At 48.2% G+C, this 23828-nt stretch overlaps 1 protein-coding gene across 2 annotated transcripts in view; it reads left to right on the top strand.

Moving 5' to 3' along the window:
- NUP214 (nucleoporin 214) overlaps positions 1-23828 on the top strand; it is a 90442-nt gene that overhangs the window by 51081 nt on the left and 15533 nt on the right. For both annotated transcript variants that reach the window (XM_037492903.2, XM_037492902.2), the window contains exons 25-28: positions 4138-4213; positions 5509-5587; positions 13237-15051; positions 16631-16701. In XM_037492903.2, the coding sequence (XP_037348800.1) occupies positions 4138-4213; positions 5509-5587; positions 13237-15051; positions 16631-16701 (2041 nt within the window). The remainder of the gene's footprint in view (positions 1-4137; positions 4214-5508; positions 5588-13236; positions 15052-16630; positions 16702-23828) is intronic.

Here is a 23828-nt window from a genome sequence, read left to right as displayed (position 1 = left end):
TCTTCCTTGTAGTTCTATCAGTTTTCTGCTTCCTGTGTTTTGGTATTGTGTTATTAGTTGCAGAAGTGTTTAGGATTGTTATTTTCATGAAATGACCCAGCTAGCATTATAGAGAGGGGCCCGCTTTGTCCCCCGGTCAGGGGAATTGCTCTGAGACCTATTTCCCTGACATCAGTGTAGCCACTCCTGCATGCTTGGTTTAGCACCAGCGTTGTAGGGTGGGGTTTTCCCACTCTCACTTTGCACTTATTTCGAGTCTCTATGTTTAAAATAGACTTCTTGCGGGCAATAGGTAGTTGGGTCTTTGCTTTTTTAATCCAAACTGACAAGGCGTTATTTTAATTGGCGTGCTTAGGTTATTTACTTTTTTTTTTTTTTTAAGATTTACTTACTTACTTATTTATTTATTTATTTATTTATTTATTTATACGAGCACTGGGTACAGTCAGAAGCATGGGAGGGTGAGGGGATTCACCAGAGACAGAGCAGGGAACAGAACAGGCAAACTGATGAAATACACTGCTGAGGGGAGCAGCGGGCGCAGCAGGAGAGGTCTGCGTGCCATGTGGGACCCTCGCCAGTGGCCGGGAATAGAACCGGCACTGCAGAGGCTGTGGGCAGCTCCGCAGCCCTGCGCTCAACCGCTGCACCACCAGGGGAGGCCCTTAGGTTATTTACATTTAATGTGATTTTTAACGTTTGGATTTTAGTCTACCATATTGCTGATTTTTTCCTATTCTTTTGTTCCATTTTTCTCTTTTTCTACCTTATTTTGGGTTCTTTTTATTATTCTGTTTTGTTGATTAATTAGCTGTAACTGTTAAGTAATCGAGTTAGAGTTTACAGTGTAAGAATCTTGTAACAGTGTCTTGTAACAGTGTTATTCAATTTCTTCCCTCCCCACCCCAGATACACATTTCACCTCTACTTATGTAGTAAACTCTATGGTATGTTGCTACAAATTGTTAATTATCTTGGTTTCTTCATTTAGTCCATCTGGTATGATTTTCTTTCTTCCTGAAGGACCTCCTTTAACATTTCTTGAGTTGTAGATCTGAATTCTGTCAGCTTTTGTGTGCCTGCCAAGTCTTTATTTCACCTTTGAAAGAGATTTTCCCTGAGTAAAGAAGTCTAAGTTAACATTTTTTTTCTTTCACTTAGATGTTATTCTACTTTAAAAAAATAGCTAGAGTCAAGACTAGAACTTTAAAAATGTTCACCTCCTCCTTTTTTTCTTTTTACAAACGTTCATTGTAGACTTTGTAAAAAACAGATCGTTTACCGGTGGCGCAGTGGTTGAGCGCTGGGTTATGAAGCTGCCCGCAGCAGCCTCTGCAGCACCGGTTCGATCCCTGGCTGCTCCCCAGCCACCGAAGGAGGGTCCCACATGGCGTGCAGACCTCTCCTGCCGCCCGCTGCTCCCTCAGCAGTGTACTTCGGTCCTTCTGCCTGCTCTGCTCCCCACTCTGGCTCTGGTGAGTTCTCTCACCCTCCCGCGCTTCTGACTGTTCCAGTGCTTGTATAAATAATAATAAATAAATAAATCTTTTAAAAAAAAAAAAAAACAGATCGTTTAGAAGAACAGAATAAGTCACCTTTATTCCCACCACAGATGCTCAGTTACCATTTACATGTTTATACATCTTTATTCTATGAAAATTCATTTTTTAAATAAAATTTCGATACATGCTGCTCAGTAACCTCCTTTCTCAGCTTAATCATGAACCTTAGTTGATATCATCTTTCTGTGACATTAAAAACTCCTAATGATTCTATTTTCACATTTGCAATAGGCCTTCTCCAAGCTCTAAGGCAGGTTCAGCTCATAACTTTTAAGTCATTTGGTGACTGGATTTCACGCAGGGATGGCCATTTGACTCAGCGGGTGCTGGGATGACACCTTGGACAGCACTTGCCCTTCAGATGCAGTTTACCTGTAAGGGCAACACTTGACCGTTAGAGTCTCCACGATGGACAGAAAAACTCTGGGAAATGAATGGGTAGCTTAGGGCTCAGTATCCTCTATTATTTTCCTTTTCCTGTCCTCGTTGATTTGTCCCTTCAGTTGTTCTTGACAAGTTGGCCTTTCTTCGTACTCGCCTCATCTTTCAGTTGTTGTCCAAAAAATTGTTTATTAAATAGTTAACTTAAGTGCTTCCACGGTTTAGGTTTATTCTGCATATATGAATAAATGAAATGACACTTGTGGCAATGATTAAGAGTCACCAAAATAAAGCATAATCAAACCCCTTGTTTTTTTAAGCTCTTTAAAATGTTGACATGGGGACGAGAACAGGTAGCTTGGGCGGCTCAGTAGTGACATCTGCAGTATGAATATTTGCCTTATTAACCTTCATTCAGGTTTAATGGATCACTAAGAAAAGGCTTCACCGACCTTTTAATGTTCACCATCTTAACAGTGTGCGTTGTGACCGCGGGGCTCACGCTCCCTGGAGCTCGTGCGCGTGACCGCCCGTGGCTGCAGGGAGGTGGCAGAGGCAGAGGGAGCTCTTCTCTGCTCAGGGCTCACGTGCAACAGGCTCGTCGTGACCTTGTCATGTTTACAACATTTCATGTTTTCACCACGGTTGTTGATTATCTTCTCTCGGCGTCGTCTGGGTCCCAGAGAATCAGTGAACTTAGATTCTGTTAGAATTGTTTTTCTCCAAGAACCTAATTTTACGCTCTTCATGACCCGTGTCACTTTGTCCCTCATTTCTAAAGCAGAGTGCAGATGTCCCTGGTCACCCACTGCTGTGTGAATTACTGCTGTCGCCAGCAGTAATGAATGCCTCTTGGGACTGCTCAGTGCCACTCTCTGTTTAGGGGCCTTTTGGTTTTGTTCACAGTTGTAGAATAGAGCATGTCAGATGGATTTTGCTGCAAAGTAGCATGTAGTCATCCAAAATGCAGTAATTCCAAATTGTGACTTTTCCATCTTCTCTTGGCTGTTGCTAGCTGCTGATTTTCCTTTTTCAGTGCTACATCTTTGAACGTGTTTCTGTAGTAGTAGACTTTTTTGTTTGCTCTCTTGGATCGTGGTGGGGCCCAGTTAGTCGCTTGGTGTGTTACCTGAGACGCACTGCACAGCGTCTCTCTGCAGGGCTGTCACGTGGCCCGGTGTGCGGGTACTGTGAGTCCCAATTTTGTGTGTCTGGGGAATTAGCATACCTAAGAGATTTACCACATTATCACAGGTAAATAGAGCAATAATGTATACTCAGTCTACTTCATGCACGATTTAATTTACAGTCATGTCATAACTAAACTTTGGGTGTAAAAAATGTTATAAAATTGAACACACTACTTCTTTTATTTCTAGCTTCATTTTTGTTTGTCTTGGAGAAAGCAGAAAAGATTTTCATTTCCCTTGTGACTCTCAACAGCTCAAACCCTCTCTCCCCAAGCCTCCTGTGACTGCCCAAGGAACTCACTCACACATTCTTTTTCTCTGCTGGAGGCTGAGTCAGGGAGTGGAAGGTGCTCTGCCTTTGTGTCTGCCGGAGGCAAGGTTGCGTTTCTGCAGAGAGATGCACATGTGTAGTTTCTGCCTTCGGAACAAAAAGCAGGGGGATTTTGTTTTTGTTAAATATAACCCTCTCACAGTCTGATAGAGTTTATTTGGGGAGGTTCTTTGGTTATTCCAGCAGAGGATCTTGAGGTGCATGTAAAATTATTAAATTTTGGGTGATTTTCTTCCATGAGGCATGGGCTTAATTTTGTCTTTCTTTCTCTAAGCTAATTTTTTGATGGAAAAATACTTATCCTCCCCGAGTTGGGTTGCGGGGATTGGTGATGGGTTCTGAAAAATACAACCAGATCTCTACTGTGTGGCAGCAGATCTGACGTGTTCTGTAGGTCCTGTGGGCATTTGCTCAGACTTGGAAAAGAGAATCAGGATCCCCTAACATGGTCGGGGGCTGTGAAGTTTTTTAAGTCACGGCTTTAACTTTAATTCCAGAGACCAAATTTCATTTAGAAAATTTGTTAATCAGAAAAAGATCAGATACGTTTGCCTAGGGGCCCAGATAGCGACATCCTGGTCCAGACTGCTGTCATTTGCTATCCAGAGTTGTCTCCAGGGGGAATGTGCGTTTCCACCCAGGCATGCCTTGAGTGTATCTTTTGTGTTTCCAGTTCCCCAGGGCTGTCCTCTGCAACCAGAGCGACTCACACAGGGTTGACCACAATGACTGCCAACCAGCCTAAGCAGGTAACTAACTTAGTGACTTTGGCTTTATCGATGTGCACTGTCTTTGTCTTTGTCTTTGTCTTTTTAACTGAAAACAGTACTGTTTAAGTACTGACTTTGTTTAAATGGATAGTAAGTCTAAAAAAGAACTGTGGCTCTTTCCCCGCAACTTATGCCAATCTTGACAGAGTCAGATGTAGGACCCAACACTGTCTTCGTAGCCATCAGACTGCCTCCATCTGGCAACCGTGGGTCCCTTGTCTGCTGCCTGAGGTCTGTGCGAGGTGTTTGGGTTTGCAGTTGTTACTCTCGTTTAGCCATCGTCGCTGTTAACCCATGAACAGCCGTTAGCAGCAGGCAGGACGGGTGTTTAGACGTGTGTCACTAGTGAAGGATCTGAGGCTCAGGTGACCAGTACAGGCTCCCACAAGTGTGAGTGGTGTGGCCAGGCTGGGGTGCGGGGCTCCGCCTCCCCGGCGGCAGCCGCGTCCCTGCCCTTGCAGCGTCTGTGCCGCTGGGGCGGGGGAGGGGGGTGTCCCGGTGGTCCCGGTGTGCTTTCTCCTGTTGACTGAGGCTGCACACCTGCTCGCTTTGTCATGTCTGCTGTAAGGCTTTTGCCTGACACACACTGTCTCTTACAAAAATAGGCTATATCGTAAACTGGTAGACAATCCAGAAGAAAAGCAGAGAACACCGGAAGGCAACCAAAGCTCTCTCTCAGGCTCACTCAGAAAACCTGGCGTCTCGGCTGCTCATGTGTCTTCTGAGTGGTTTTAGATTGAACATCAGAACTTGCCTGTAGGGAGTGAGTTCTCAAACGTGATTCTCTGTCCCTTAGTTTGCCATGACTTACAATGGCATTTAAGCATTTGGCATGTGGTCATTCTCTTGGAGGTTCCCGTGTTCAGCATGAAGGACATGTGAGGTGTGAGTCACGACAGTAAGAGCCCAGGGACGTTGCGTGGCAGTGGGTGAGGCCGATGGCTTTGCGCTTTAGTTTTATTGTAAGTGTATTGAGAGCAGGAACCCATTTCATTCCTGCCCTGCCACTCATCTACCAAGTGTCCCGGTGCCTCTACTCTGCCAGCCCTGTGCTGGCACTGAGAAAATCGCCGCTGCCCAGCAGCCGCAGCGCTGTGGCCATGGCCCTCACACATTGCGACTATTTTCATCCTCCATTGACTGAAATTGAAATGTTTTTAATCAAAATAAAAGTGGTTATGCTTGCTTATTTTACATTATCATTTTACATGTTCTTTTATTCCAAAGGGTGGCTAGTGGTTTGGCATAAACGTTTTGCTTGTGTTCTGTTATAGGGATCGCCCACAGGTTCCCTGAAGCAACCTGGGCCTCCAGCAGCATCCGGTCAGTTGTCACCTGGTGATAAAACTTCAGGTCAGTTTGCACTTTATTTTGGTGAAAGTGATGCCTTCAGTAGGGTTCACTGTGGATCACGGAGGAGTTGACAGGACTTCAAGTGGAGACCACCTTGGAAAAGGCAGCGGCGAATGAAGAACTTGGCGATGAGTAAGGCGTCCCACAGCTCTGTGGACTTCTGGAAATGGGGAACATGCTTTCTCTAAAGTAGGGCCACAATGTTGTCTTCACTTTCCTGGCTGGCGGGTCAAAGTTTAGGGAAGAGAACATTGAATTCTCATCTGCTAAATGGAAGGAAAGTTCTCTTGGTTCACAAGGACAATTTAAAAGCTGGTCAAACACAGAAAAAGTGATCTGTTACAAGATCTCAGAGTAATAACATCAAGATGAAGAGATTTTCTTGCCTCGCATACTTTCCGAAACTCAACAGAGGTGTAATTATTCTCAGAAGTGTGTTTCCTCAGGTGCTTTGACCAGAGTCCGCACTGTCCACAGCATCTTAGAGCAGGATGCTCTTCTGTATAACCAAGTTTTGATGGGGAGACCTTCCTTAGCACCCCTTTTTGTGGACTCCTTTTTAGCCGGTAGCCCACTTACTTGATGTGTGCTGCTTTCTGCTGAGGTTTGCCTCAGTTGTGCCAACTGCCAGGCTGCGTGCTCTCTGCACGTAGCTCCGGCTCTTGACTTGACTCCCGCTGTCGGGGGGTCACCAAGCACATTTTGCTAGAGAATCGGAGCTCACACGCCGCGGCCTGCTTTCCACACCTCACTCCGTTCTGCCTTTTCCTACGGCAGACACTCTGACTGGACACTGGATTGCTTCTCCAGTAAACAAGTCCTCGCACCAGATTCTTTATCGCGGTTAGCCAGATGTCTAGGATTGGAGTGATGCAGAACTGCAGTGCTTCTCCTGTCGGGAGGCCGAGGAGGCGCATGGTACTTCTTGACTGGGACCTAAAGCTTTAGGTTAGAGGTAAAACCTTAGTGGACTTGTCAAAACTTTGACTCTTTTATTATTATTATTTTTTTTTAAGATTTTTTATTTTTATTTATACAAGAACTGCCGGGGTACAGGCCAGATGTGCGGGAGGGGGAGAGGATTCACCAGAGACAGTGCAGGGAACAGACTGACGAAACACACTGCTGAGGGGAGCAGCGAGCGAGACAGGAGAGGTCTGCTCGCCACGCGGGTTGCTCTGAGGCCAGCGGGGACCGAACCAGCACCACAGAGGCTGTGGACAGCTTCACAGCACTGCGCTCAACCGCCTGCGCCACCAGGGAAGCCCTCATTTATTATTGAAGTGAAGTATCTTTTTCTGTTTCTTACTAGTGTTTCAGACAATGATTTGGAAAATCATATCCTGACTTCTTTCAAGGACTACATTGGAGAGTGTCTTGTTCCTGAAGTTAAGGACCATAGAAATTTGAGGAACTTGGCTTCGTGTGTATCTTTTGCAGTTAGGGTGACTCGCAAAGAAACTTCTGAGATTCACCTTTCAGTGATGGTCTGTAATGTTCTCTTTCACTGCCAGGGGTTTCTGATTTCACTTGCTGGATAGTCCAAAAAAAGGACTTTTTTGGGGAGTCAGGATCTTTTAAAAAAGCATTTCTTTTATTTATTTGTTTTTGTTTTTTTTTTTAATTTTACTTATACAAGAACTGGGGTACAGGCCAGATGCATGGGAGGGTGAGAGGATTCACCAGAGCCAGAGCAGGGAACAGAACAGGCAGACTGACTGAAACACACTGCTGAGGGGAACAGCGGGCGATACAGGAGAGGTCTGCTCGCCACGCAGGTTGCTCCGAGGCCGGTGGGGATCAAACCGGCACCACAGAGGCTGCGGACAGCTTCACAGCGCTGCACTCAACCGCCTGCGCCACCAGTTAAAAAAGCATTTCTTAAATCTCTCCCTCTGAAATAGTTTTTTAATTAATTAATAGTACAAATACCTTTATTATTCTAATTATAAAATTATTGCATCTTCTCAAAAAAGTCTGTGGTCCAGGGATCTCCAGTGGGCAAAGTAAAAACTGTCCTGTAGATTCCATACCCCAGGCATGGCAGCCCTTAGCCACTTGGTGTGTGTCTCTTGTGGTTGCTTTGTTGTTTCTAAACAGAAATAGGCGTGTCCTGTATATGTAATGGCTTGTAACCTGTTTCCGTTCTCCTAACACCTCTGCCCTTATAGCAAATAGGATCTGGCTGATCTTTCCAGGCCCGGTACAGTTGTACCTCCCACATCTGAGTGAGGGCCCCAGATTTCATAATGTGGCTGCGCCCTGTCAAGTGTGGCCAGTACTCTGCTGGTGTTTCAGCTTCCAGCCTTTCAGAGTACACACAAGGATACACGGTGTACACACTACACTGCATCAGAGTAGTTTTCAAAATAATTTTACTAATATTTACACCCTAGTCATTTTTTTTTTTTAAAGTTTTTTTTTTTTTAAAGATTGATTTATGTTGGGGCCTCCCCGGTGGTGCAGCGGTAGAGCGCTGGGTTGCGAAGCTGCCCGTGGCCTCTGTGGCGCCGGTTCAATCCCCGGCTGCTCCCCGGCCACCAGAAGAGGGTCCCACATGGCGCGCAGACCTCTCCTGCCGCCCGCTGCTCCCCTCAGCAGTGTGCTTCGGTCCTTATGCCTGCTCTGCTCCCTGCTCTGGCTCTGGTGAATTCTCTCACCCTCCCGCGATTCTGACTGTACCCAGTGCTTGTATAAACAAAACAAACAAACAAATAAATAAATAAAACATGCCTCTATTTAAAAAAAAAAAAAAAGATTGATTTATGCATACAAGAACTGGGGTACAGGCCATAGGTGTGGGGGGGTGAGAGGACTCACCAGAGACAGGTGGGGAACAGAACCGGCAGAATGACTGAAATACACTGCTGAGGGGAGCAGCGGGCGAGTTAAGAGAGGTCTGCTGCACCATGTGGCGATCTTCCTGGCTGGGTTGCATCTTATCCCCTTGAGCCACCAGGGAGGCCCCTACATCCTACTCATTTAAAGGGAAGGTACTTTTATTGTTTGGTATGGTTTGGGCTTATTAAATGTCATTTTCCCGTTCCTCTTCCTTTCAAAGGTAAAACAGGAGGGGAAAGAGTGAATAGAACAGCCCAAATTGTTAGTAGTTACAATGAAATTGAGCATAGGGCAGTGATGCATTACTGCTGACTTTGTGTGTGTCTCTATCACAGCAATTCTGTATTGCCTCTGTAATTTAAAAAGACAAAAAAGAAAGCTATCATTTGTTAACTACAAACCATGCACATATGGATAATACAGAAATGTAGGGAGAAAGCAAGTAGCCAGCCATGAAGTCGCTAATCAAGTGTCTAGGATAAGAACCTACTTCTTGGGCTTTCTTCAGTATATCGCTTCTCAATAATTGTAAGTCTCTTTTCAAGCTTTAAGTTTAAATGGCACTGGAGTTATTGGGATGTCTTTTCTGGAAAGGAGAGAGTTGCAGGCCTTGGTTTGGAGTGGGTCCTGACACAGACCCGGCGGACACTGGGAGGCCCAGGCCTGTGCCACCTCTCTTGGTCGCTGCCTTCTCGAGACGCACCTGAGACCACAGACTAAAGCTGCAGCTCTCCCCGTACTGCAGTCGGTGCAGCAGATCATCACGAACGGAGCAGTGATTCTAGCAGAGTATTTGATAGTGTTCTTACTTTCTTGCATGATTGCAGGGCTGGGGACCACCAATACAGAAGTGGCTGTGACTTCTGCCTTGTCTGCTGTTGGGCAGCTCAGCAAGACTTTCCCATTTTCTCCATCAGGGTCAGTAATGAACCTCAATTTGTGGCAGATCGCCAAGGGCCTTGCAACTAACTCCTGGGTCGTCAGTAGGTCTGTTTCTGTGGCTACTCCCTAGACCTGCGCTAGAGTTCTCCCTGCCACAGACAGCGCAGCCCCAGCCTGCTTTGCTGTCAGTCTGTCTCCCACATGTCAGTGCGTGCCTGTTTATTTTTAAGCATAAACCTCATTTTCGTTGGAAAGTGGGTCTGTGTCATGGTCTGTGGCTCCTGTAGAGTCTCACACTGAGGTCTTTTCAGCCCAGATTTGACGTCTGGGGGCTAGGTGTGACGTTTGGGTTGGCTGTGCTGCACTGACAGGGCAAATACTAAACTTCTGAGAGAAGGGACAGAAAGTCAGCAGCCATTTGAACATTTGAGGTTATAGATGTGGGGAAACATGTTGCCGGTTCCTTTCTTAAAAAGTAGCGATGGCTGTCCTTGTCAAGTTGAGTCAGTTACAAGATGGACGCGTCCTCCACCCCTCACTCGGGGGACCACTGAGCAGTCTTGCAGGCACAGGCCTTTTCTCTGTGCTACAAGCGCTCGCGCTAGAAGCTCCGGCAGTGGCCAGAGCACACCCTCCTGGTGGAGTCAGCTCCTGGCAACGTGATAAGCACGAGCAAGGAGGCCCCGGAGGGCTGTGCTTCCGTTCCCTTAGCAAATCCGCGCCCGCGGAGCGTGTTAACCACACTCTCTTCCCTGATGTTTCTCAAGTGTCCTTCAGTCTAACATAATAAGAGAAAAGAGGGTGTTAGAATTCGAGGGTGGAATGGTGTATTCTTTTTACCTTGATTGTAAGTCCCTGAGTTTTATACTTCCCAAAGGCTGTTTGTAGCAAATTTGAAAGAGTAGGTCAGCGCTGGGAGTTCTTGCATCTTTTACAAATATGAGTAATTCATTTTTACCTCTGTGAACCAGTACCTTCACCCCATTTTTTTTTTAAAAACAAGCTGATAGGTTTGGTTCAGAGGGTCAGTAACTTATCTCTATAACAGATAAAATTTCTTCAAGGTTGAGAAAAGAAAGGGTTCTGTTTTGAATATGATGAAATGCTTAGACCTCATCTAAGATGGTCATTGTCCACTCCACAAAGGTAGTGATGGGCAAGAAAATCTAAATTCTTGCATTTCTTACTGTACTTGATATACTTGGTCCCTTATATTTTAAAACTGCACAGTTTTAGACTTGCTGTTTGACCTTATGTCACTGTGAACTGGCTGTGCTGGCTCACACATGCTGAATTTTCTGTGGTGTCTTTACTCAGTGTCAAGGAAAGTGTACAGGAGAGGAGATGGTGAAAGAGTCAAGAGTGTTTGAACCACTTTTATTTTTTAAGATTGATTTATTTATACAAGAACCAGAGTATGGGCTACATGTGCGGGAGGGTGAGAGGATTCACCAGAGACAGAGTGGGGAACAGAACAGGCTGACCAACTAAATACACTGCTGAGGGGAGCAGTGGGCGAGACAGGAGAGGTCTGCTGCGCCATGTGGATTGCTGCACGGCCAGCAGGGACTGAACCGGCACTGTAGAGGCTGCGGACAGCTTCACAGCGCGGCGCTCAACCACCTGCGCCACCAGGGAGGCCCTGAACCACATGTTTTAGCTAAGAACTAAGTCCTGTAGCAGGGACAGTGGCTCCAGCTTTGTGTTTGCCTTTCCCTCCCCCAGCGTCGTGGCGCTCTCCTGACAAGCTCTGGCCTGGGGGTGGATCATGAGAGGTTCCGGGGAGCCCCACCTCCCCCACTAGTTGTTTCCATGTACATGGCCCGTGTATTCCAACCCAACCCCAGAAGCGTGGGTACTCCACTCATTTCCCCCAGGCCTTGCCAGCTGCTCCTCGCTTCTTTGTGTGGAGACCTTGGAGCGGCTCGACTGCTTCCGAGAGAGGGCGCTTACTTTGCTGTTGGCTGTCATCCGGTCGTGCATTCCCCAGAGCAGACTGTATGCGTGCGTCAGGGAGTGTTGTAGTGAATGCTACACTGTGCCTTCCGTTTGTCTTCTGACTGTCTTCTTCCACCCCAGGCTTTAATTTGGGGATGAATGCGCCAGCGCTGACTTCTGATTTCACTGCCACACAAGGTACGGGCTCTGCCCGGCACGGCTTTACCGTGTGTCCCCTCACCCGGTGCAGGTTCTGCTGCGCAGACGCGCTGGTGTTTCACTTGCCACTGGGCGTTGCTGACATGTCCGCAGTAAGGGGTGCTGATGTGAGTAATAATGTGCCGGGGTTAGACACCGATGGCGGGACATCTGCTGTCTTCATGGTCAGCATCAAGGAAATGCCCTGTTTCTGGAAATGCAGGGCTGTGAATGTTAACATGTGAGTTGGAATTTCTTTCCCCATTCTTTTCATCTGTAATTTTAAATTTCATCAGTTTGTAGGGAAAGAGTGAGCACAATCTCGTGGATTTTCCAGTATTTCCAACTGAAAAGTTTTGGTGGTTTTTGTTTTGGTTTTTTTTGATGGTTACGTGGTTTCTGTAATGTAGATGTACCTTAGCCAACCATTCACCAACTGGACATTTAAGTTATTTTCAAGTTTTGCCTATAACGAGTAACACATTGACCGTCTTTCATGTATTCATCCAGCATATTTTTTGAGTGCTTTCTATGTGCCAACCCAAGTGGTAGAAGTTTTTTAATTTAAAAAAAGTATATTGTACAGTCTCCTAGAGGGAGATAAGAGTGCTTAGGGCCATGCAGACTCCCCAGACCAACTCTGTGTGTGGCTCTCAGCAGGCTGTTGATTTCATTCTTTCTAGAACAGTGACTCTTAAACTCTTCTTAAACCTCCAACCACTGGGATGTGTCAGGATATTCTTGAGGACCACCTTCTCAGTCACACTAAAGGAAAAACACTCAGTGATACAGAAAGATTGAAGGTAGGGGGATTGATTGTCCAGAGTTCCAAATAACTTAAACAATAAAATGAATCAGTAATTTTAATAGAAGAATAGACAACAATTCAATATCACAAGCAACTCGGCACAACTGAGACTGGCCAGTGCTGACCAAGGTTACAGTGAAGTCCTCCTGGAAATTGTGAGCAGCAGTAGGGTTGTGGCCGGGCCCCCAGGTGTCCAGTCACCAGCGGAGTTGTGGACATCACTGAGCACCGTGGCAGGCCAGCGTTCCTTAGATGCCGCTTCTAGATCCCCTTATTTACTGGCTGCTTATTGCTTCGCGGGCCTTTACCTGCTTCTCACCCTTCTGACCACTCTGAGATAGATATGGTATGATTAGCTCTGTTCCCTGAATGGGAGCTTGAGGCCCAGAGAGACATAGTCCCTTTTCCAAAGTAACACAGCAGCAAATGGCCGGGTGCCCGGCCCACTTGAGCCCATGTCTTGACTACGAAGCCACATTAGCTCCATAAAGCCATTTCCTGAGGAGAGCACACAGAAGTGGCCCTTAACTGTGTGTAATAATGTACAAAAGTGGTGCTTTATTTGCCCATAAACACCAAAGGAAGAACTTCCATTTGGGCTCGGGAGGGAGAGATCCCCTCAGCTGGCGCTGTGCCAGAAATGGTACAGAGAAAGGCCCACACAGGCGACCTCCAGGGAGAACCCTTTCTCCTTTGGGATAATAATGTTAATTTCACGTTTTCTAGGTAAATATTTGTTGTGATTTAATGGTCGTGAAAAAAAAATGTTCCTTTTCAGCTGAGTATGATGGCTCAGCTATGTGCCCATAGAGAAGCATCCATCCCACCCTCCTCAGGGAAAGCGCGCCACTGCAGGCTCGCCCTGACTGTCCCTGACTGTCGAGGGAGGAGACACCCTTGGGCTCAGAAATCTAAGTCAGTCGAGGGGCGAGAGGTCATATTTTGCCAAATCCAACCCATTTTCCAATTTCTCTCTTGCTAGGGGTGACGCCCCCCACCAAAGAGACAAGCCAGTTGGAGACCTTCGTCTCGTTTGCCGGAGGTTTCCACGAGATCACCCCTGAGAGCTCGCCTCCCACAGGAGTCACACTGCCCCACACCACTGGCCCGGCTGCCGCTTCCTCGGGGGAGTCCACCCCATCGAGCAGCAGGCAGGGGCCGGCCCCCGAAACGATTCTCTCCACCTTTGTGAACAAGCTGGAGATCCCGCCATCCAAGTTCGGAGATTTTCTGTCTCCAAGTTCTCCGTCTGGAGAGACTCTGGGAAGCTTCTCAGGACTGCGAGTGGGCCAGGCAGATGACTTTGCAAAACCAGTCAGCAAGGCGCCATCCCCCAGCCTGACCAGTGCACAGCCAGCCAAGACTACGCCAGCGCCCGCGGGCTTCAGCTTTGCTGGCCCTCCGGTGTCAGGGAAGCCCCCGGAGCCTCCTGCGACCTCCTTTACTAGTGCCGCCACCACAGCAGCCCCGGCCACGGCCGCCAGCACTAGCAGCGCCCCCACAGGTATCTTTGGCAGTCTGACCTTTGCCAGCACAGGCTCCTCCAGGGGTATCAGCTTTGGCACCGGTAGCAAGACAAGTTTCTCCTTCGGAAGCCAGCAGACGAGTAGCGCGGCTCCCCCGTCGGCCCCACTTTCCACGACCACTGCCACCCTGCTTCCTAGCACCTTCCCCACGTTGTCATTTGGAAGCCTCTTGAGTTCAGCGTCACCATCCACGCAGCCTGTGTCCTCTGGTAAAAGTTCAGAGGAGGCCGCCGCCGCCGCGTCAGCTTTACCTGAGAAGTCGGGTGACAGTGAAGTCTCAGCACCAACAGCCTCCCCGGGGCAGCAGCAGTCTGCCCAACTACCCCAGGCTCCTCTGCCAACTCCTGACCCCGTTAAAAAAGAACCTGCTCTTGCCCAGCCTGCAGCCAGCACCCCCAGCACGGCAGCCTCCACCCCCAGTCTCGCCACACCATTTGTAGAGGCCAGTCCCGCCGCCACTGGGATCCCTGATGTCAGGACGGAGTTGGCATCTCCAGCTTCCCCCCTTTCAGTGCCAGCGCCAGCTGCTGTCACCACGAGCACAGCCCCCAGTACCACCCCAGCGGCCACAGAAACACCCAACTCCACCACCACCACCACCTCCAGTGCCATTTCCAGCCTTGCTCCAAGCCCTGCTGCTGAGACGGTGGTGTTTGGGACCGTCACCTCTGGCTCTTCTGTCTTCACTCAGCCCCCTGCTGCCAGTTCCAGCTCCACGTTCAGCCAGCTCACCAGCAGCACGACCACTGCCCCCTCGGCCACTCCCTTGTTCGGACAGGTGGCGGCCAGCACCGCCCCGAGCCTGTTTGGGCAGCAGACAGGCAGCGTAGCCACCACAGCTGCTGCCCTGCCGCAGGTCAGCAGCTCGGGGTTTGGCAGTCCAGCCTTTGGCACCTCAGCCACAGGCGTCTTCGGACAGACCACCTTCGGCCAGGCTCCAGCCTTTGGGCAGTCGACCAGCAGCCCGGCAAGCGGCTTCTCCTTCAGTCAGCCTGGGTTCAGCTCTGTGCCCACCTTTGGTCAGTCCGTCTCTTCCACCCCCACGTCAACCAGTGGGAACGTCTTTGGTGCCTCTTCCAGCACCAGCAGCTCCAGCTCCTTCTCTTTCGGACCATCTTCTGCCAACACAGGAGGGGGGCTGTTTGGCCAGAGCAACCCTCCTGCTTTTGGCCAGAGCCCCAGCTTTGGCCAGGCGGGCTCTGTCTTTGGCAGCACCTCAGCCACCAGCACCACGGCATCATCCTCTGGGTTTAGCTTCTGTCAAGCTTCAGGTAAGACCTAAGGAAGGTCGGCGCTTGGTTCACCTCTGCGCTTCTGAAACATTGGTGGCACATCTGCATTGCTTCTGTAATGGGGAGACACGGGAAAGGCTTGGGAAGCCCAGAGGGGCTGGGAGCCCGTGTGGGCTCAGGGGCTTCGGCCAGGGCACTGCTTCTCAGCGGGCCCCAAAGTGCCCATTTCATGGGGATGGAAGCCTCTAGGTCAAGGCCACGGCACATAGTGAATGACTCATGAATCACAATTTTAAAGTTTGGAAGGCAGTTTAGAGATCAATGATATCCAAAACCGTCGCCCTGAGGTGAGCTACCTGACGTCACGCAGTGACCTTGTCCTCGCTCACTGCCTGTCTTCAGCGTACACTTCCTCTGTCACCGCCTTGCTGGCTAGGAGGGCCGACACTAACATTTAAAAAGATTGTTTTTCTCCCCATCTTGAATTTTTTAAAAACTTTAAATGTTCTACTTTTGGAAGAGAAACAGTCCTTCACTATTGCAATAGCAGGGGCCTTTACCCTTAAAAGTTCGCAGAGAGAGCAGTCCGAAAGGGTAAGTTTTACTCTGATGCTTACCTTATGAAAGGCATCTCTTCAGCAGCTGGGCTTTGGGAAAAAACAAGGATGGATGATTCCTTGGTAGGCAGGACTGCCAGTAATCTTCTGTTAATTTACTGCTTCCGTGATGATTTGTATGAAAATGGTTTGTAATTTACTAGGAAGGAACTCTTTCCCTTCCTGTCAATAAACAGTCGGCCCCCGCAGCCTGTCACCCCGTCCTGTACGAGCACACGTGGTAGGGCTGCTCGGCCCCTGGCTGCGGCCAGCTCGCACAGTGGAGGGTAGTGACTCGCTGTAGAGGTGGGCGGTTCAGAGGCCTTATGAGACACACAGGAGAACAGATGTAGTGCACCCTTGATCTGCAGCCACACGTGACCGCCCCTCTTCCCAAGTGTCATCAGACTGTGTCAGCATGAGTCAGGACCTCTGAAGACTCTGTCCCCAGTGTGTAACTCTGTGGAAAGGCACCTGAGCAGTCTGCTCCAGCCTGGAGAGGGATCGAGACTTGGTCCAGCTCAGCTGCCGACATCGGTGAGGGGCTGAGTACAGAGCTCCTGCCAGCTCGCCCAGTCTAGGGTCCTTGATACAGAGTTCTGCCTGGGGCCCCAGGCCCAGTTCCGCCCAGCGCCTCATCCACCTGGAAGAAGGGTAACCCCATTGACAGAATCTACTATTTGAGATTTTAAAAAGCCAGGGGTTGGGAATCCTCGTGCTGCTAAGTCCATCCTCGGAAAGGCTCCTTCTCCTTGCCAGCTGGGGCTCTGGCCTGAAGCTTGTGCTTCTTACCAGTCCTGCCCTCCAGGGATTTGGAAGGAGTCGCAATTCAGTCCTTGGGACTTTGCACCATTATCATATGTTAGCAAAGGGAAAGGCCCCTGTTTTTACCCAGCACTTTCTCTGCCTTTGTTCACGAGTTGATAATATTGTGGAGCTCCTTAGCACATCTGAATCCCACCTTTGGAATCCACTTTGATGTTGTAAAAGCTAGACTCTTGCTCCCTGTTTTTATTTTGCAGGTTTCGGGTCTAGTAATACTGGTTCGTTGTTTGGTCAAGCAGCTGGTACTGGAGGAACAGTCTTTGGCCAGGTAGGAGAGTGTGTGTGTGTGTATGTGTTGGCGGGGGCCAGGGCGGCGGCGCCAGCTTACCTTGTTCCCATGGGGCCAATCAGATGGTGCCGTGTGCATCCCCAGCCGCAGCCACGTGAGTCTACCTGCCTTGTCTCCCTCGGGAGCAGAACTCTTAGCCTCTGATCAGAGAAGTCACCGCGGTTTTGTTCTCTTGACAGTCCTCCAGGAAAGCCCTGTAAAAGTTCATGGCCTGAGAACGCTAGTTTTCTGCCTGCTCTGTTAGGCCAGAGCTAAACCTCATGAGCTAAACCTGTTCCTCAGCTTTATTTGATTTTTTTTAAGGATTTATTTATTTATGCACACAAGAACTGGGGTGTTTAGGCCAGAGATGTGGGGAATGAGAGGATTCACCAGAGACAGTGGGGAGCAGAACAGGTGGATCTACTGAAATACACTGCTGAGCAGTGGGTGTGTCAGGAGAGGTCTGCGGCGCCATGTGGGTAGCTCCCTGGCCAGGAATCGAACTTGTGCTGCAGTGGCTGCCAATAACTTCATAGTGCTGAGACTTAACCCCTTGCGCCACCAGGGAGGCTCTGATTTTTTTTTTTTTTTTTAAGGTCTTTGTGTTAAGAATGGTTTATACATTTTTTAAAAGATTTTTTTTTAAAAAAAGAATATGCAGCAGAAACCACATATAGCCCCTGGGCTAAGATGTGCGTAGTCCCGGGACTCCTTTTGGTGACTGAGCCACTGTAGGCCATATAGCTGGCCGCTACCTTGTGCGGGGCATGGTTTCAAGGGTCATCATTAGTACTTTTGTGAGGAAGGTGTTGTTACCCCTTTTTGACAGACAAGAATGCTGAGGGCCCAGGGAGGCTAAATTTCCTGTGGCACCGCATGCAGCTGCTCTTAGGCCCAGGCGTGAGGCGCCCTCCTGGAGAAATGTACTGTGACATGCTGAAAACGAGTGTGATTTTGAAGGTGTAGCTGGTGTGGGTCTGGTAGTTGATAAAGTGGTAGACATTTCATGTTATTCACATTTTCAGTAGATTTTCCTTTTCCTTTGAAGATGGGCTCTGCATAGCCCATGATCCTTGAGAGAGAAATGACATTTCCAATTCCAGTGTCTGGTAATGACAGATCAGGTCATTCAAACCAAGTTTCCCACAGAAAACAACAAAAAATACTAGGCGGGAAAAAACCTGTATTTTGAAGCATTGCTAAGCTAAGGAGGTATTTCACCAAGGCAGGTTTACGGGAAAGTGAGAGCCTGTAGAAGGACTTGGAGCAGAAGCCAGGCTTGCCCTGAGAGCATTTACTGATCTGAGAGAGTTTGAATTTTCTGTTTAATAACCACAAGAGCAGAGGGATGCACACAAACTGGGAGTCTAACCCCAGTGAGGAGTGACTCACCCCCAATTCCTGCCCACGGACCGTGTCCCGACACCTCAGTTAGGCCCGAGGGCAACAAGGCGCTGGGGATGCAAGGCAATGGGCAGCTGCGAACATGTGTAGAGGCTTCCTAGCCTCCACGACAAGCTGTTTGACATCTTTAAAGGAAATAAAAGACAAATACCAAAATACCATTAAAAAATAAGAAACTATAAGTTCACAGCTTTGGGCTTCCCCTGGTGGTGCAGCGGTTGAGTGCTGGGCTGCGAGGCTGCCTGCAGCCCCTGCAGCGCCAGTTCATTCCCCAGCTGCCGGCGAGGGTCCCACACCCACACACAAAAAAAAGAAGTTCACAGCTTTGAAAAAGAATCAAATAGGACTTCAGGAAATACATGTTAATTACAAATTAAAATTCATCCAATTAGACCCAGCTGAAAAGAACAGTAATGTCCTAGAATGTAGGCCAGAGAGTAAATATTTTCGTTTCTGCACAGCTACTCAACTGTGGCACAGAAGCAACCGTAGACAATACATCAATGAATGAGCACGGCTCCCTTCCATTAAAGCTTTATTTGCAGAAACAGACAGACTTGACTTGGCCCAGGGACTAGGCCCTTGAACAGGAAGGTAGGCCAGACCATTGTCCCTGGGATGCACGGTGGGGAACCAAGGAAATACAAAGGAGCAAACACCTTCAAAGGGAGTACCTACGTGCATTTAATCAGAAGAAGGGGAGGGAGAGTGAGAATGTTGAGAGAAAAGAATGTGTGTGACACCGTGACTGTGACACCGTGACGAGAAAACACAGAATTTTCTGAAAACAGCAACCTATGGATCAAACTCCAGCGTGGCAGGTGGCAGCATGTGTGAAAAGGATTGAGTCCAAGACCTCCCATAGTGACACTGCAGACCTACAGAGGATTATGAGACATTAAAAACATCCATCCAGGGGAAAAAAACAGGTTACACCTTCAAAGGCGCAGTCGTTGGACTGACAGCTGACTTTTCAGTAGAGACGACGAAAGACAGTCTCTCTGCCTATGAATTTGTACACCCAGTGAAAAATATATCTGAAGAATGAAGTGAGGGCCTCCCTGGTGGCACAGCAGGTTGAGCACAGTGTTGGTAAGCTGTCTGCAGCCTCTGCAGCACGGGTTCGATTCCCGGCCAGCCAGGGAGATTCCCACATGGCGAGGCAGACCTCTCCTGTCGCTCCCACTGCTCCCCTCAGCAGTGTCTTCCGTCTCTCTGCCTGTCCTGCTCCCCACTCTGTCTCTGGTGAATCCTCTCACCCTTCCTCTGGCCTGTACCCCAGCTCTTGTATGAAAATAAATAAATCTTTAAAAAAAAAAAAAAAAGAAATGAAGTGAAATCAAGATATTTTTCAGCTGAACAAGTACTGAGAAAATATCTCAGAGACCTGAAGGAAATTGTAAAAATTATTCTTAAAGCAGAAGAAAAATTTGATCTCACTAAAATTATGGCTTAATTTTGGGGTAAAACAAGCCATGAAATAGGGAAGGTTACCTGAACTACCAACCGGAGTAATTGTGTTCAGAATATATAAGCCATACAAATGAAGGAAAAAGACAATGCTCCCCCCCTACCACCACCACCGAAATGGCTAAAATGGAAAGGACAACAAGGTATCAGGATTGGTGCGGTAGTGGAGCGACTGGAAACTAGGTCACTTTTTTTTTTAATGTCTGAAAACACTATTAGTAATTTTTATGGAAAAATTTTTGAGCATTCCCAGATCCCAGAATAACCAAATCATACCAAATATTTCTACTTCTAATACCCAGGGAAACTTGTAGTAAAAAATCACACTTGGGTGTCAGTATTAGGTGGTACTGTGTGACAAATTACCCCCAAACCTAGTAGCATGTGTATGTGTATCGCTGTGAATACGTTTATACATTGCAGCTACTTATTTATGAGGTATGGATTTCGTAGGCCATAAACTCCTACTGGCACAGTGGAGACTGAGTGGTGATGAGTGTCAAAGCTGGAAGAGTGGAAAGCTAGAGGCTTGCTCATGTGTCTGATGATGGCTGAGACCTTCACTGGCACTGTTGGCTAAAACACCTACATGTGGTTTGTGGCCTGGGCTTCCTCGCAACGTGGTGGCTGGATTCCAAGCAGGAATGTTCCAGAAAAGCGTGGGAACCAAACAGTGGCTATGTTATGATCTATCCTCACGACTCCCAGAGCATTGTTTATGCTGCATCCTCTTGTTCAAGGCAAACTGCCCCCCGGGGCCAAGGGGAGGGGAATAGGGGCCACCTTTTGCTCTAAAAGAGCATGTACGTCTAGAATATTGCTGTGTCCATATTTGGAAAATAAATCTGTCGCAGTGTCACAGTGGGACTGTCAGAGTGGCGGGAAGCCTGCAGTATTAACTCCAGTGGGGGAGCCGCTCAGAGGTGACTGTGATGGCACATTAGCATCTGGGGGAAATGTTGGGTCTGGGCTAGAGGCCTTGCTCAAGATTGAGAAAATTGACTGGCCAGAGAAGACGCCAGAAGAAGCTGTTGGCAATAATGGGAGCAAACAAGTTCAGATGACCAAGAAGCACATGGAAGGAAGGTTATCGGCATAGAACATCAGGAGAAAGGAAGTGACAGCCATAATGCGGTGCTGCCCCGTGCAAGATACTGTCATCTAAATACCAAAAAGAATAAGAAGTATTGACAAGGATTTGGAAAAATCAGAACCCTCTTCAGTGCTGGTTTGAACCTAAAATGCTACGGGAAAGTTTGGTGGTTGCTCAGAAAGCTACACGTGGGATTATCAGGCGACCCAGGCCGCCCCCTGTAGGTGCACTCCCTGAGGGACTGCGTGCAAGGACCTGGACCTGCTCTTGTTCACCAGCTTCACTGTGGCATTATCCAAAGTGACCAAAAGGGGGAAACAACCCAGGTGACCATCAGCAGGTGACCAGGTAAACAAAACTCGGTCCGTATGCACAGTGGACTGAGAGAGAGGAGGTGAAGGCAGAACCAAAGAGCAGAAAACGCTGCGCAGTCTCACCTCCTGTGCCTGCAAAGGGATGCTGAGCCCAGCCTGAAGCACGGGTCAGACGCTCACCTAACCCCAAGCAGAGATGGTGCTGGGCTAGCCAGGTGCGTCCACTCTCAACACAGCTCTGTGCTTAGTGAAATCTGAATAATTGCCCTCTCACTTCAGCATAGAGCTAAAGAGCGGCCTCTTTGTAGGAAGAACCTTAGTCTTCAGACAACACGCCACGCTGTTCTATATAGAAAGTTGGAAAAAAAATCATGAAACCTAGGAAGAAGCCAAAATAAAAGGGAGCTACCTTAATCATATTTTGGAAATCAGCAGAAAACAACCGATAGGTGATCCAGATATTGAAACCAACAGGCAGAGACTTTAAAATGACTGCTGTGCTCAAGGATTTGTAGAAGAGTGAAATAATAGGTGAATAAAGAATCTCAGTAGAAAATGAAAAAAAAATTTTAAAAAGTAGTCTTGAATCTGTTTCTGAAATTTAAATCTAATGTCAGAAGTTTAAAACGATTAGAGAAATTATAACAGTGAATGCTGCATGCAGAACAGTGTACTTGAAGATGTGTCAGTGGAAAAGGCCTAAAATCAAGCTTGGCGAGACTGGAAACGCTTTTCCAGGGCCGAGCCAACCAGACACGTGACACGCAGCTCCAGTCAACACAGGGGCTGGGGCTGGGCTGCTTCCCAGCCTGAGGATCTGGGGGGTCTGGTTACAGGAGAGGCTGTAGGCCTGGAGGGAGAGAACAGATCTGCAGGGCCCAGGCTGAGTCTCTGCTTGACTTTGTTAGTACTGGGGTCAAGTCCGGTTCACACATGCAGACTGGTTGATAGGCCTTACCTGTCTGTCATCTCCCTGCCCTGTCTCTCTATTTCCCTCATTATTCAGCTGTTGAAGAAGCAGGTGACTTGTCCTGCAGTGTTTCCGATGGCCTGGTTGCTGGCTCCATTCTCCTGGAACAGCTTCCAAGTGCACTGTTCCTCTGGCCGCTGTTACCTTCTGGGAAATATCTGGAGTCTTGATGAAACTGATTTGGGGGGCAAATTATAAGGCTGGATCTTGAGCAGTTACTCTATTTAATGATAAGAAAAAATTACTGTTTAGTTTTTTAGACATGGTAGTGGTATTGTGATGGTTTATGTTTTAGAGATTCATACTGGAAAATCAGTTGTTCAAGTAATAAGGTGTTTTTGCTTATACAATAAAGATGAGGAGGAGTAAATGAGGCACAGATAAAACTCAGTTGACTGTGAGTTCGTTGTTAAAGCTGGGGGGTGGCAATTCATACTACTCTTCCGTGTAATACCTTGGCACTTTTCAATTTTTCCATAACTTGAAGTTTTAAAGACTTACAATTGCAATTTTAATGACTGAGGTCCTCACCCTTTCCTGAGGGTGACAGTTCAGCGACGTGTGCTTGTCACCTGTTGTCTTCGTTCCATAGGTGTCTGTTCTTTATCAGGGCACATTCTTTAAATTAGGTTGAACCCTCTGAAATTGCCGTTTTATGTTGAACAAAAACGTCCAAATATTGGCAGTCTCTGTGTCTCAGCCTGAGGCAGGGACGTCAGCCACACGGCGGCCCACAATGGACGCCTGCCTCAGTGGTCCTGTCCGCCTTCCCTGCAGAGGGACCTGCGGGTTGTCAGAGCCCATGCTTTTATGATTGGATTGGACTCCAATGGTTATAGTTATTGGGTGCTAGTGTTTTTAAAGAAGTTTAAGGAAAAATAAAGGGGAAAGATCTAGTGACTGGCAGATTCATTAAGTCTGTCGCCCTTGAGTAAAACTTGTTTGTTGTGTTCATGGCACAAAGGCCGGTATCACTGTACCAAGCAAAGGGGAGGGCGACAGAAGATGATGCCAGGGATGGACAGGGCAAGTCGTGGGGGCCTTGGAGGACTGGTAAACAGGAGTAAAATGGTAGACTGCCATTTCATTTTTTTTTTAACTTTATGAGCGTCTGTTTCCTGAGTGAGTCTTGTGTTGACTCCACAAGGGCCGTCTCTGCCAGTCTTTCCCACCACGGCCTCTCGCACCTGGGCCACGGCCTGGCCCCAGGTTGTATATGCACATACATCAGACGCTCCGCGCCGCTGCAGTGAACACTCTTCGGCCGCTGCCACACCTCCATTGCCGTGGAAGCGGCATCAGGGACACACGCGGCCCCGGCAGAAGGCTGGGGGCTCAGACGGGGGCTGTGCACCTTCAGAGCAGGCACACACTGGGGGTGTTTCAGGATGTGGGGATTACATGGTTTCTTTAAAGTGCTTAGAGAAGGGCCTTGTCCCTGGAAAGAGAGAAATCATTGGTCCTCCCTGTTGTTGCTGTTAAGATTGCTGACCTGCAGCCATACGTGGGCACGTTTCAGACACTGTTGTAAAGTGCAGCACGGTCCTTAGCTCTTCTAATTCACTCACCACTTGAGGTGGGTTGTTTATTATCCCCATTTTACAGAAGAGGGATCTGTGCACAACAACCCATTTCTAAAAGCCCCCTTTATCCTGCATGACAGCAGGGAGATAGCGCACTGACCTAATGTTGGCCACCCCTGGGGACTGGCATGGTACTCCCAAAGGCATTGGCGTCCCAACAGACAGTGTGTGCTGCCTGATCCAGCTGAGTCAGCGCACCCCCACGTCACAGCAGCCTGTGAGCACAAGATTTGCAGACTTGGCCAGAACTCAGCTGTGGTCATCATCTCGACAATGGAGCTAATTGAAGC

The sequence above is a fragment of the Talpa occidentalis genome, unplaced genomic scaffold (genome assembly GCF_014898055.3).
Source record: "Talpa occidentalis isolate TD23 unplaced genomic scaffold, MPIMG_talOcc4v2.1 talOcc4.7, whole genome shotgun sequence".
Classification (NCBI taxonomy): Eukaryota; Metazoa; Chordata; class Mammalia; order Eulipotyphla; family Talpidae; genus Talpa; species Talpa occidentalis.
The sequence above is the reverse complement of the archived record's forward strand: the minus strand, read 5'-3'. Positions and strand labels throughout refer to the sequence as shown.